General features: G+C 35.6%; 1 protein-coding gene across 1 annotated transcript in view; it reads right to left on the bottom strand.

The window, feature by feature from the left end:
- Positions 1-15,973, bottom strand: part of DENND1B (DENN domain containing 1B) — a 226,389-nt gene that overhangs the window by 11,277 nt on the left and 199,139 nt on the right. The window contains 5 exon segments of the mRNA XM_066324629.1: positions 4,007-4,117; positions 4,919-4,975; positions 7,100-7,168; positions 7,990-8,030; positions 12,018-12,108. Of these exon segments, the coding sequence (XP_066180726.1) occupies positions 4,007-4,117; positions 4,919-4,975; positions 7,100-7,168; positions 7,990-8,030; positions 12,018-12,108 (369 nt within the window).

Raw genomic sequence — 15,973 nt, 5'->3', positions numbered from 1 at the left:
AAAGCTCCATTTGCAAGATGATTAAAAAAAAAAAAAAAAGAAAGGAGGAAAAATATTTAAAAACCTTTCTTCTGTTTGAGAACACCAAGAAAAAAGTTTAGTCTAACTTCATTTTTATTAAAGGCGTTTTAAAAATCTTCTTAGACACTGTACTTGGATTTTGCAAAGTCATGGTGAGTAGTTCACTTGGGGTCTTCAATATAGGAACGTTTAAAGCAGTGCTAAGACACAGTGACTGGCAAATCCACATGCCTATTTCTATTACAGATGGGAAGTAGTAGATGCCTAAAGGTACAGGTAGAACATGGATTTTCTGAGAGATAAGGGGGCATTGCTAACTTACTAAGTGCAAAGGGAACTGATAGCTCTTATTTGGTATTCTGCTATCTGCCAGAATGTTTTATTTGCCATGAAATACATTATTATTGTTGATATCCTGACATTGTCCATTTTCAATCAGCTACCCTAACACCTGATATAAGAGTAAAACTACAAAGATCATATTCATAAAATCAAACAGATCTTCCTGGCATTCTAACTAGGATCATAATAAACACACTCTCTTTTTAATCACATATTAATTTGGAACAATTTTACAGAGCTCCTACTGCATTTAGGTCCCTGTGTACCCACAAATCTGCACTACCTGGGAGCATATAATGGCACAAAATTCAATCAGATTATGCAAAAACTGAATGCTCCATAGTCTAAAACATGCCCTGCTGTACCTTGCTCATCAATAGTTAATGGAACTCAGCGGTATCGTCCACAAGACACTGCAAACACAGCCTAAGCAATCTCATGCTTGCATTAATTTTTATTTCAAAAATTTTAGCTGGTGATTTCTTGTATCTCCTACATTCCTAATTAATGCAGGAGATGAAACGTGCCCAAGACATATTATTAGCTCTAGGCATGAAACAGTTAACAGCGGCGCACATGCCAAGGTTTTAATAAGGCTTAACAATAAAAAGCTTCAATCCTCCACTTTCACTAGATTTTGTTGTTGTGGTTTTCCCTTGCTTAGGGCAATCCATCTGTTAATGTTGACTTGCAATCCAGCTCAGCTCGCACATGTCTGAAGGGCCCAGCAGAGCGAGGCTGAGCAGGAGCAGGAGCAGGAGCGGGAGCGGCTCGTCTCGGGCTCGCGTTAATTGTGCGCGCACGCGAACGGGCACCGACCACTGCAGCCCCCAGCTCCTCCTTTTAGGAAACACTTCCCAAATGCAAATTGTACCGGTGCTTCGGTTTGCAATAATGTATTTAATTAGTTATCCTCTCGTTATATATATATATATTTTTTTTTGCTGATTTTTCTTAAGTCTATTGCCAATCTGGAAAAGCAAAAAAATACAGTAAAGCCGCTATGACAGCAGTGATAAAGCTTAGTAAATATTCATTGTTAAAAATGGCTCTGCACTGTGACCAGTGCTGGTATTCTCCCTGGGCCAAGCTGGCTGTGTTTTCAATAAAACCAGAGAAGTATCCTTTCCCTTGAGCCCTGTTAGGCTGAGGCTGCAGTTGGAACTGTCATCCTCACACAAAAGCAAAGGGGTTGGGTTTTACAAACGCAAAGCCTAATTGGGAGATCTTCATGGCTGTACCCCTTGACATTTATTAAAGCCTCATCAACAAAACAGGAAATAACGGTACTAATTAGCAGACCCATATACAAACGCCTGTTTGTTTGGGTAAAAGCAGATTCACTTCCTATTGTAAAGGAAACGTCCTCTCAGACCCCAAATCCTGTCATGAACGAATTTTTAAAATTATCTTTCTCAGTAAAGCAAACTTCCATATCTTACACAACTTTTCAAAGTGTGTTTTACAGCATATCGGGTAACTCTTAGTATTTAACTGTTTCCAAGCAGTGGAGAAGGAAATGCTCAATTCATACTTCCAATCTGACATAAAATATGACACCAAATTCTTTGCATTTCCAATTTTCTAAATTTTTTTTCTAAATTTTACTGTTTCAGTATGGAGGAGATAGTAATAAAGTGCAGAGATGCCTCTATTTTGGAAGCAAGATGACCATAAAAAGCAATTGCTCTCTCTTGTTCATTGTTTATCTACGTTTGGGGTGAGTATTTCAGTACACAAATATAACAACTTAATCAGTATCTGGTCCTTACTTTAAATATGTATCAAATTGCCTGAACTTCACATTAGCGCTAACCTTATACTGATACAGCCACTGGTGAAGATAATTTTAGAAATCTGGGTAAAGAGTCTCATTTGCAGGATAAAGACTACCAGAAAAAGGATTAAACCTGACAATAACAGCACTGTAAATTTCACTTTTTTTAAACAGCAGAATCAGTACTATATCAAACATGGTGTCTCTCATACACATGCATTGTGGATACGAATACGTATTTTTATTTGGATGTAAACTTTAAAATCACCCCTTATTAAAAAGGAATTTTTGTTATCTTATTCAAATACCAAGACACCAAAAACAAAAAACAAGAGTAGAAACAGCAGACTTATTTTTCAGAAGTCTTCTGGTTTGTTTGCTTTTAAGGAAGAGGAAAAAGAGAATGGCATGAGTGAGAGGTGAAAGGGTTCTTGGAGGGCAATCCCCATGTGCTCCTTCCTGCCCACTGGGTTCACGTGACATTCAGGACAAGAGCTGGGGAGAAGATACCTTTGGTTTGAAGCAGGGCAAAACTGTGAGGCTCTCAGTTCCCAGCTTTGTTGGTAAATACAGCCCACAAAAACATGTGGGTGTGTATGTCCATGTGCATACACATCCATTAACACACGTGTGTGGATGCATGCAAACAAAGCCAGGCACACCTCTGCACTCCTGCCTTGTTTGCAAAGCTAAAGGACACCTGGTAGAAACAGCAGTGATTACAGGATTCAGCACTGTACAGCTGCACAAACGCAGAAACACAGCAAAGTTCAATTGTTCTGTCTGAACATAGGCCTTCAAAAGAAATCTTTAATTGTACCAAGGTGAATTATATTCCTCTGTATCCCTAGACTCCTGTATATAACAATAGGCAGCACTGTCGTATCAGTGAAGCAGAAAGTCTTTGTATTATTTATAACCCTACTAAAAATAATGACTTAATACTAATGTACAATTTCACCATCATTTAGCAATCATCTGCATCAGTTCGATGTTATATTAGAGAAACTTTGTATTTACTACCAATAAAAACTAATTAAAAATGAAATTGATTAAATAGACAACTCAGATTTTCATTATTGCAGTATCTAGAGCAAAAATAAATGTTGTTAGATCACTTGCACTGAATTTGTACATTTAATTCTCATGTTAGGAAGATGCAGGCATTACAAATCCACATATTTTAAAAACATGCAATAACAATACAATGTAAAAATAAATAACCATACATTAAAAATATGTACATATGCAGGTAAATATTGTCAAGGAAGAAAAAGCTTGAAAAACTTTGATGATATTTTTGAAAAAGAAGTCATCAAAATGAATCCAAAAACATTAAAAAACTTGACAAAGTTGAGACACTACACCTGTTACTTCAAATCTAGACTAGAAAGAATTAGAGAACAAAACCCAAGACATTGGCACTGCATTAACTAGCTGAATTATTAACAAAATAATAAATCATAACTATCTGAGCAAGGTTAAAGTCCATATGACTGCCAAAACAATTTCTTAGAAACACAAAATTGATATGCCTTAAAAGAAAAGAGACAGCTTAATACAGATCTATGAATAGACCCAAATGTATTTTTGTGAGAAGCCTTTCTCAAAACCAGCATTTAAGAATTAAATCTCAGATCCATACTTACAGATCTCCTGTTCTTTCCCCTCTCAACAGGGATGAAATGCAAACAGCATTTTTTTTCTCCATAAAAGCAGTATTTCTATAAACACAGCCTTTTAATCACACTATCCAAACAGACAGGAAAATTATCTTGGAAACAGATTCACAAATACACTACTACAAGCAGCAAAAAATTTTCACTATATGTATGTGAATACAAACAGAAGTTTCAGGTGTCTTACCTGTGCCAGTCTTCGTTTTTCTGAGCTTGTTCTTTTGTCATAATGTGATGTGTAGACAGGAACAGTCTGTACCGCACCAGCACTGCAAGTTCCAAACTCTTCCTCACTCTCCTATGCAACAAAACAGATTTAAATTCCTTTATTTATAATCATTATCTGCAAACATACCCTCCATATTATGCATGCAGAATGCATTCAAAATTATCTTGCCACAATCTACTACTGTCATGAAAATACCATCTGTAGTAAGAAAATCAAATTTAGCTTTTCAAAATGCTGGATTACCAACATGGTCATTTAAAAGTTGAACTGCTCAAATGGTTTTGAAATTTTTCTTAAAATAGTATAATAGGTATCCAAAAAATGGTTTCTTCTCTGTAAAGAAAAAAATCTTACATGGAAGTAAAATTCCAAATGGGAAAAGCAGCTGCAAAATTCCTAAACCACCTTTTCTGATAGTTTGTGAGGTTGCTTAGGCAAAATGAAACTATTCATTCATCTTGAAACGCTGCTATTGTTCATGTATCTTATGGAACTAAAACTGGACAACTGCACCTCCTGAAATACACTGTACTGCAAGACTCTGCCTTCTCAAATTCTCAGCTTGAAGTAAAGGCTTTGATTGTGATATCAAAGCAATCAATTTTATGAAAACATACATCCTCTTAATGTATCTTTGAAGACCTCTGTTGTTCTATGATAAAATATGCAAACAATAAAGAGATTATTCAGTGGATGCATAGAATGACAGATACTTGCCAGAGGGCTCGTTATGAAAAATGTATTGTTGAACAAAGGGCAAAGCATATTTCAAAAGTCATTAAAAACACAAATCTCATGTGATTTGTAAAGTATAAGCTTCACACTGACACAGGAAGCAGTGTAAGAAAGTAAATAAAGTGTACTACATACCTTGTGTTTTAACTTACTCTTCACTTCCTTTATTCCTTGCTTTGCCTGGTTTTTTGCCTGGAGAAATAAAAGGACTTAAATTGCTCTGCAAGACACTGGCTGTAGTCACAGAACATGCCTTATGATGCCATTCTTATTTTGCCTTTTTTTTAAAACACCTGGTGATATAGAGAAGGGCAATACCTTTATCACAAATTTCAAACATGCACTGCCACCATATTTTTTTATATTCATGCTTTCTCCACATATTTAAGGATTTTTTTTAAGTACATCCATGCCAGTGCTGTGAAAACATACTCAAAAATTCTCCATTATTACTAGGGACGGGCTAAGAATGGTCATGTACATCACTCCTTAATTTGAAATGCTCCTTTGAATTTGAAAGGGTATTTTACCAATAAAGCATGTTGAAAAAATGTTAATATTTTTAAGATGGCTGCAACAGTGTTCCAGTCTGGCAACTTGCAGGGCAACATCAACCTTAAGAGAAATGAAGTGATTTCATATGCAGATGGAGATTTTGCCCAGTGTTGCTGAACAGCACAGTGCTGCTATTTAGGGGAGAATTCTGTATGCATTCAAAGAGGCAGACAAGAATCACTGTTGCACAAAAATCAGCCAAGAATATTCTTCAATACAGAAAGGAATTATCAACATGGAATACCATGTTGTTAGGCTAACAAAATGAGGGGGAGAGAGAGTGAAGAGGAAAGAAGGAAACAAAATAAAGGTGGGGGCATAACACCCAAAACCTTAACAGAAAAAAGTTGTCTTTCCTACACAAATATGGGAAAAAACTACAAAAGTTTTCAGGGTTGTCTTGAAAATAGGAGTTTAAAAATACATTCAAGGGCATAAATATCTCTACATGGCAATTCAGAAAAAGAATCATTTTCTTGAATCAAGAGGTCATAGTCTTTTTGATCCTTAAATCATACATCCATAAGCTCAGTAACAGCACGATGGGGTGCCATGTACCAGATGATAACCTGAAAGCCACTTTAGACTTTCCAGATCCTGCTCAGACCATTTGGATGAATTTTTGAGTGCTTTGTTCGAACTCTGAGGGATGGTACCAATGACATTACTCAAAGCTCCCAGTCAATTACGTGGCAATTAAGAAATGCATATTTCAGTTCTCTGGTAGGAGGCTCCATAAAGGACAACAATATAAGAAATTAAAGGAGGTAGAAATATGGATACTGTATACATAAAGATCCTCAGAAGTTTACTGTAGTTTCCTGGCATATACAAAAGTTCACTTTGAGGAACCTTTGCAATTGAGGGCCTAATTATCAAAATTGAAGGCTGAACCACAGTCTAAGATAGTGCAAATGAAGAAGAATAATTTGCAGATGAACCCTTTTTTAAATTATAAATGAGTCCATGAATATGAAGTATATTTAATTTATTTACCTGCTTCTCTCCATGACTGCCGTGTTTTTCAAGTGATATAAAATTAAAAATTCTGTTTGAAAACTTTACTTAAAATACTCTAGCACAGACTGATTTACTGATTTATCCAGGACTATTTATAATGCATCCAGCTAGTGAAACATTTGGAAAAGCAAAAAGGAAGCCAAAAATCTTTTCCCATGCATTATAAAAGCAACTTTAAAATAGTTCTCTGTTCATTTTTTTCTATTGCTGTTTTACCATACTGCATAACACAGTATAATCTCACATGTTTCATGGGGTAGGCAGTCTTTGAAAAATAGGATCTTTTAAGATGGAAAGTATAAGCATTAAGCCCAGTTAAAACACGAGTATTCCACTATCATTTCTAAAAAGGAGCAGATGATTTGCTGCACACATTACTGTTGCTTTACCACATCTCAATAGTGCAGCACTTACTGCCAAAGTGAAATTACAGCTGTGTATCAAATACCTAAATGATATTCAAATGAGCTTCTAGTGTGTATTAGCCTGAAAGAAAACCAGCACACTGATGCTTTGATAAAGTCTATTTTTATGTACAAGCTATCTAGAAGGCTCTGAATCAACTCTAAATCCTAGTGCTATATGAGAAAATGGAGGAAGCTAAACACTTTCTACAGGCTGAAGTACTTTCTTGCAATTTATTCAGAAAATGCTCAGGTTTTTGAGCGTTCAGGGAGAGTGAGAGGTGGTCGGAAATTGCCATATTTTTATGTATTATTTATTTGAAAGAGATGATCTTACAAATTTATACGCTGTTTTCACAGCCGGAGTGGCTTTGGTCATTGCTGTGTTGATCAGTGCACCGCCTTTCTGAAATACACAAAAACCTGTATTTTAGTAACATTTTAACACAAGGCAAACCTTAAGACAACAGCAAGGAAAAATAAACAGTGTGCTGTGAAGATGTAAGAACCTTCCTTTGAAATGGGTATGAGCAAGCACAGCTGTGTTTCCTCCCCAACCTGCTGTCTGCAGCTACACAAGGGTTACAGTACGTCATCCCACAGCTGACACATTTATCAAGGCACTCCAACAGAATGATGGATTTTTGGTCTTCATTCACTGTTACCATTTCAAAATCAATTCAGAAGTTAGGCTATTTTTCATTTGTTCCTATCATATTTATTATGCAACTAAAAAAATACTTTGACCTGACAGGAAGAATTATCTCATTTAATCACACAAGAATTCTCTTAATCTAAAGTATATTTTATTAATGCTGCAGAATAACAAGGTTATACCAAGGGCCTTCTGCTAGCCAAATTGTACAAATCCATATTAAGAAAACTGCTATTTACTAGAAGTGATAAGCTTCATATCAAATTGTCACACCTAATTCAGAGTTATGGAATGTAACATGGTCCAGAAGGCAGTGAAATCTTTGACTACACAGACATAAAAACATTATGCATTTTGGCATTTGATTTGTGTACGGGATTTTTTTTTTTTTTAATTCTTCAAGAAAAAAACTAAAAAAAATTTTGCATATACTATAGGCTTTGTATTTCTTACAGACTGAACTTACATCTTTCTTATAAAGGAACAAACTTTTACCATTACACAGAGGTAAGGAAAAGCATGGAGACTTAAGGGACAGAGTGGCCAGCATAATTACTTAACCAAGATTATACCTTTACTGTATGCATCCACTGCTGATAAGATCTTGAATTTCCTGAAAGAGAAATGTCAAATTAACACAATCAAACATACATTCAATATTTTAAATGTTGCAACCCTCTTCATTATCAGAATAAAAAAATGTACTTATAGGATTATTCAATTAATTATTCACTTCACTTATTCAAGTAATTCTTTCCAGATAGACAAGGAATGTGGAGATAAGAGTATGTGTACACTAAGAAAAAAACCCAGGAATCCCCTATTCCTTGTTTTCTGTTTCCTTTGTAAAGGCTTATGTTTTCATCACACAAAGTTTTAATTCCAATTGAGGTACAAAGAGAAATTTAAACGATGACAAAGTAACACACTCCTAGAAAGTATAAAAAGAAAAACACTAATTCAAAGGAAAGAATAATATATTAATTGCATTCAAGCATAATGATCCCTCTGGGCAAACTTTCAAACACAGCAACGACATGGACCCCAGAAAGTACCATACCAAGGAAAAAGAACAAGAGAAAAGTCTAAGGGTTATGTCACAACTGTATATTCCTGTTCAGAAAAAAATCTTTTTAAATTATTAACTGTATCTACTTTCACAAAGAAAAACCTCTAATGGCAAGTGAGAGCTACTGACTTCTGTAGGACCACTGAGGACTAAACCAGCCACAAAGGAGCACGTTAAATCCTACTTGATGAAGAAGTCAATACTACTTCCCAAAGGTGCTTCAGCTGAACAACAAAGATTAGGTCCTTGATCCCTGAGAAAGTTTTAGAGTACATCAGTCACTCAAATACTCCAGTACTGTGTGCTGCTACTGACCCCATACAAGACATTCACTTTGACAAGAACGCTCCAGTTTCAAACAGAGTATGACCATGGTGAAAGGACCATACTGACACAGTGCTACAGACTTTGAACAGGAGCTGGCAAAACTCCTCAAGTCTTACAACAATCCATTACTTAAGGCCTGGCCAGAATTATTCCACTGGCTGACGAAAGCCGAAATACACTCCTAGAACATTTCTGAGAACTAATCGGATCATTGGAAAAGGTATTCCCGATTTTCAAAATTAGGTGAAGAAACACAAACTCTTTAGACTCGTACCAGGTACTTTCACCCATTCCACTCAATTTTTACAAGCAATTCTGAGACAGCCAGATTCTCAAGAACGATGGCACAAGTGAAAGCAGTACTCTCTTAGAGAGGAGAGATCCTCATGATTATTATGACCCCATCTCTATTAAGAAGAGCAAAGAGCAACCTAAAGCAGAAACAACTTGCTTTTCACTTCTTTGATCTGGCTCCCTAGAACTGTCAGGGAAGGAAGCACACAAGTAACATGTATAAGGTGAAATTTAACCACTGCTGGGGTGTTAATGACATTGCATGAACCACAAATGCTTTCTTTAATACAGTATCTTATTGCTTCAATTCTTGTCAACAATGTTCATGTATCACCTGTCTTGAGGTATCCTTAACTTTTTAAAAGTGACATTTCCACAGCTGAGCCTCTTCTTTAACAAACTGACTTAAAGAATTAATAGAAACAATAAATGGGATCACAGCAAATGACCAAGTTTAATGTTCATCTAGTTATCTCGTGACACTTCAGGGACAACAACCAAGAAAACAGAGAAATACCTATCTCCAGACAGCCATGCTAACACTGCATACCCTCAGCTAGAGCTGAACCTCCTGAAACCTTAGCAGGAAAAAAATCTGATTCCTTAAAGCAAAGTATCATTGTAAGAGTGTTTCAAATTTTCTTATTTTTTCAGTTTTCCTTCTATTAGCAGGAAGGATTAGCACTTCCATTCTCGTGATATAAGACCAATAGAAAAAAGAAAAACCTGCTGTAGTAAAATTGATGTAATTAAAAATTAATTAACATATTCTACAAGAAATCTGAGTGCTAAACCAATCCATCACTATATGCTTGTATTGAAAGTTACATAAAGCTCTTGAGAACTAATACTTCTATAGAATAAAATGTAAGGGAAAATAAAATTTTAATTATAAAGTACAAACTCTAATGAAGATTTATTTTCAGACATAGACACACAAATAAGTTTTGACCACCTTTTTAAAATAAGAAAATAATTTTTAAAACTAAATTTAAGTTTTATTCTTCAATTTTATGTTTGATTTTCTTTTCTGGTTTAGTTTTGCATATGCATTTGTCCACTTGCATATGTGGACAAATGCAAATTTAAAAAAGAGATTACTTAAAGAAACACTTTTCATCTGAATTTGATTCTAGAGTTTTTAAATTATACTGGCTACACTAAGAACGTGTTCACCTGTCCCTTTAACAGCTTGGAGCTAACATTAACTTTCTGTGACTTTTCTGAAATCTGGGTTTCACCTGTTTTTTTTCAAACCTTGGCCTTCCTGCTAAAGTTGACGGGAGTTAAGTCCGCAAAGAGATCATAGTTCTACCCCATTAGCATCACAAAATGTCACCTTCAATTGCACACATATTGTTAGCCCTGCACTTCATAACAATAATGAGACAGCAGTTATGTAAATACTGAGAATGTGCCCTAAGCAATTTGTCCACAGCCTGGCACCATCAGCCTGTGTGAGCTGAAGGCACACAGGCAGAGCTCAGCGCTCCCTCCTGAGCACAGCCAGGTGAGACACGGTTCACAGCCTGCCAGGGCACAGCCAAGGAACAAGCTTTATCCAACTTCTACTGCAGCTTTATTGCAGCCCCCTGACCCCTACCTGCAGTCAGCAAACGAGCTCTGAATACTGACATCACCTATCTCAATGATGAATGCTCAAAGTCTCAAATCTGTTTACACAACAGTGTAACTTACCCAAAAAGGGCAGAGAAGCAAATCTCTGTATAACTAACCACAATTGAATCAAGAAACAAAATCCCAATAATTTGCTAGATCCTAGCACAAGACAAAGAAGGCAGTAAAATTCTTGAACAAAATGAATTATGTACTTGGAGTATAGAAAATTTATTTTTTTAGGAGATGCAGATGGCTCTGCAGCACTTAGTAGTTTCTCTGTGGGGGTCAAATCCTCTCCTCAATGTGTCCCATTCAAGGACAGTCTTGCAAAGGAAGCCCATCCAAAGCTGCCATCTGCACCCCAGTGGATTTACTCAAATAACATAACTTCCATCTACTGAGGAAGCTTCTACACAACTTTCAAGACTAACCATAAAATATCATGTGTGCTGTCATGCATATTTTGATCCCATCTTTTAATCCCCTCTCTTACACCTGGGCTGGTTTTGGCTGCAGTAGAGTGAGCAGCTCTGTGGTGCTGGGTTTAAAACAGGACAATGCCTGAAATAACAATATACCTGTCCTAAATGTTTAACAGGAAACAGCTCCATAATCCTGTAAAAATCAGCACTGGATTCAGGACACACTCTTCCATATGGGTCAGCTGATGTGAAAAGTGTTCTAACACTTGTCAGTGAACACAACAGAGGCAAACAACATGAGGAATAATATTTTTGTTTACAAAGAAGCTAAATTTCCATGTCCCTTCTCAGATCATATACACAAGAAAAAAAAAGTCCCTTATTTAGAGTAACACATTCATTGGAGAAAGCACATTTCTCTGAACATTCAGGACATTACTGTGATCTCTACACTGCAGAAATAAGTAGATGTGAAAAGAAAATGAAGTGTTTATGGAAAATATAATTATCTAGAAGTTAAGCAGCACAAATGTCAAAATGATTATGAAAATACAGTTTACACAGAACGCAGCATATTATATAAATATGCAATTAAAATTGTAAACACTATAGTGATATCTCATCCTATACTGAAATCTAAGTATTATTTTACAGGATTAAACAAACATATCTTCATTTAATACACTGGTGTAACTAGATACAGAATAGTATGTGTCTCAGCAGTGATTTGTTAAAGGCTAAAACCTTTCCAAAAATGAAGGGAAACAACGGAACAGTAACAAGATCAATGACTTCTAAAACTTACAGGACATCATGTCAAACAGTTCCCAAAGAAGTGTCAATAAGTACTCCCAAATTAATTCTGTACCTCCACAAAAGCCTCCTGCTGTGATTTCTTCTTCGAAAACATCAGAGAATCCTCTTCCTGCATTTAATTTTGATAGTCGACCATCAATAAACTGGAGGTGAAAAAAAAAAAAAGTCACACACATTTTGTGGTTTCTTCTATTGCTTTACAGTGTTAGAATTTTAAATGTGTCCATTATAATGGAATCTGTATGTTCAAGACCATACATGTCTTAAGGATAATACACTGCTCTCAAATGGGCTTTACAAGAGCAGGTGTAACTATGAGCAACAGGAATATAGAGTATAGATCAAGAAAATTCTTTATATTTTCTGTGTTTCTCTAATGGCAAGAAAAGAAAATAATTTATTTCCTTACTTAATAGTAACCCTGGATTTGTTACCATAACTATGTAAAGGTCATGAAGCCATTCTCTGATGTCCTGTTGTAAAATTGTGGGTCCTTTAAAGCACTAACTCTTATTTAGGTGCATCTACAGATGTATATTACAACAGTTTTCCTTATGTAGAGGTCACAAATGCATGACTACATGAATTTGCAGCTAAGTGTATGTACAAAGACTGAAAAGATCCAAATGTGTCAGAGAAAGTCAAAATTAGAAAATTAATGATTAAACCATTCAGAAGGGAAGAATATATTCTTTTCAAGAATTATCGGGCTTCAAGGAAGTAGGACAAGCACATTCCTATAGATTTAAAATTCTTTCAAGAAGCAACTCCTCCCTTTTTGTTTTGAAAAGGCTAACTCAAGTCTGACAGATAAAGTGAGAAAGCAATTTCTCAATTACACACAGTTCATCTTCTAGCAAGAATTATGAGTTATTCACTGGTACTAAACAGTACCTAGGAATGAACTAGAATTAATTATTTGGCTGTATCATTTTTACAACTGAATATCCAAACAGTGTCAGTGACAATCTGATGCTTGCCAATGAACAGACTAGCAACATGAAAAAACAACTTTCTCAGAGTCCAAAAATTCCAGAAGCAAGAATAAGGTAAGCATGAAGATATTTCTCGCTTCCTTGTCTAAATTCCTTTGTATTTTTTTTCATTTTACTCCAAGCTGGCCTTTTTCCAAACAGGCTGGTTCATGGTCAGACCACTGTGGGATCACTGGATTATTTCACAGTAAGAAAAACAGATAAGAGCACCTTTAGCTACTGCTGTGAAAAGAAACCCCCCAAAAACAACAACCTCCACTCCCATCCCTTCCTTTGAACTGTAACACATTATCTCTTTGGGGAAAGTTATGAATTCATTCCATACTATAAACTAGCATAAGATTTATGGACATACTCATCATCTGCTAAAATCCTATCAACAGAAGACTGAGACACTGACTGAATTTGAGAGGGTCCCACCAATTGAGTATTTAATGTAAACACTGACAAAGAGAACTGTTAGCAAAAAGATATTGGAGACATTATTTAAAAGAAATTACAAGTGTTAGTAGTGGTGGTAGTAGTAGCAATTACTTTTGAGTAATTTACTGTTAATAGCTGCACTTAAAACTGCTACATGAAAATAACAGCACGTGGAATTACACATAAAATTTATGGGTTTTCTCTTTCCATTTTTCAAACTCACACTCTACAAACCCACAGACTGAAAAATCTGGGCCTGCTCTTCCAAGAAATGTATTCACTTTGAGATCCAAAGAGCCCCTGTGTGACTACCTCTTTCAATGAGTAATTAGCAATTCCAGTGTTACCCTTGGAATTTAAGGTGACTAAAGACATCATCCTCAACTGATTTTGAGTTCTAAAACCAAAATAGAGACTACATCTGCTTCAGAATATCCAAGTAATTTTATCAATTTTTAAAACCAAAAGGTTTTTAGAAGCAAAGAAAACATCATAAATATGATTTCCACAAAATAAAAGCTTCTATCTCACAAGAAGAGAGCTCAGCTCATAAAAATGGTAAATGAAATTTGAATCACCAACAATTTTCAAAGGCTTATGATTCCTCCATTCATTACTTATTTTTCTAAGTAACATCTTCCAACATGCTAGGAACAAATCCCAATAACTGATGAATATTACCTTGCTGATAACAAGTACACTGTTTTAGGAGACAGTCCAGCATTAGGCTTCAGGCTAGTTCTAAGAATGAATTCATATTTTCCCTGGACACTCATGAGAACTATTTGACACATAAGATGCAATTATTAATTACTTATGTTTGCAGCTTGATACAAAGGTTAGTTACCTTCCATGCTACCCTAATTAAATGGACAGAGGAGAGATTTCATAGAACAGCACAAATAAAGCTCACTTGTCAATTATGGCAAAAAGGGTGTATTTAAAGTACCAATTTTCTGCTTGGACTAGGTTTAAGGCTGCCCCTAAGAACTATTTTCTGCTTAAAAGGCTTTCAGAGCAGAATAAAATACAGTTTGGTCTCTTTGAATGCAAACAACTTTGAAAACAGCTCATTTGTCAGTGGGAAAAACTGGAGAAGATGCAGCTGGGCTGAGGATTAACTGAATAAGTAGGAGTAACCTTTGCAACAAGAACCAGAGGAATGAGAAAAACCTACTACTACTATTAAACCATACACATCATCAAAACTGTTATTATTTCCTAATCCCCTATTATTTCCTCCAACTGAAATAAAATTAAAACAAGCTATAAACAAATTGTAAACTGATTCTGTTTAATTGAACACATTAAAATGTAATGGGTAAGTACAAAGTCAGCCCATTCATGGCAGCTGAAGGTTTTGTTTCAGTACCAGTTGTGTGACAACAATTTACAAACACTGCTTGTAAGCAACTTTTTATTAAAATTTCATGCTACGTTATTGCACAGAGATATGCAAAATGTAAACCACACTTCAGCTGGTTACTTCTTCCATTTCAATCCAATCAATCATACTTCAAAAGGGTTCAAATTTCTTATTGTTTATTTTATATAACCACAGTAAAATTAAAGGAGTCCAGTTTTGTGATTGTATTTTCATGGGACTTCTATAAAATACCATCCTTGCACAAGTCTTTACTTTAGACATTAACCTCTGATTAACACCAAATGTTTTTTTAAAAAATTAGAAGGTTATAAGAATAATGGATTTCCCTAATCTATCATGCTTGTATATCTTCAAAGAAAACACCCTGAGTATTTAAATATGAACTCTATGTATCAATCATTTCAGGCATTTGCAGGCAAATATGTATTTTCATGAATTCATATTTTTGTGTTTTCCTTGATTTTCATAAAAATCTAGTTATAAGTTTAACACCCTTTTCATGCAATGGGGTCCACTGATGAAAACGGAGGAGAGTTACAAAATAAAATCAAAGAACAAAATCCATTTCAAAGACTGTAATCAAACTATAGCTGAGCTATGTCAGACATACAAAATTTTGTCCTCTATTAATTCAAGTTCTGCATTAAGAGATCAGCTGGCATACTGTTCAGGCCACCCCTATAGCTCAGGTTTGTGACATTCTCTGTGTGCATATTTCAAAAAGCCTAGAAAAGAAACCTGCAGTTGCAGGATGAATCCAGTTTTTAAGTAAACACCAGTGATGTCCAATTTAAGTTAAGCACTCTGCTGTTTAGACTCTTTGGGCATGAGCCAAGAGAGCTGAAAATGAAGTTCAACCATCAAGCTGCGAGATCCCTGATTTTTTTCTTGTGTAGTTGGGTAGCTGACTGGCTCTGAAGAGATGCTGCACTGGCTCTGCACCCTGGGGTTATTTTTTTGTTCAGTTTCACCACCACTCCTCTGAACTATAACTGCAGATATAAAAATACAACAAACCCGAGATGACTGTACCCAAAGTACTTGTATTTAGATTTCATCCCAGACTTTTGCAGGCTGACAGAAGGGAAAATGTATTTAAATACAGATAGCAGGAACCCTTTCTGCTCTAACAGAAAATCATTAAATATGGATCATTTACCCTCTCATACCTGTTTAAACAGTTGAAGATTAACAGCTGTTTCT

Source organism: Sylvia atricapilla, chromosome 9 (assembly GCF_009819655.1).
Source record: "Sylvia atricapilla isolate bSylAtr1 chromosome 9, bSylAtr1.pri, whole genome shotgun sequence".
Classification (NCBI taxonomy): Eukaryota; Metazoa; Chordata; class Aves; order Passeriformes; family Sylviidae; genus Sylvia; species Sylvia atricapilla.
The sequence above is the reverse complement of the archived record's forward strand: the minus strand, read 5'-3'. Positions and strand labels throughout refer to the sequence as shown.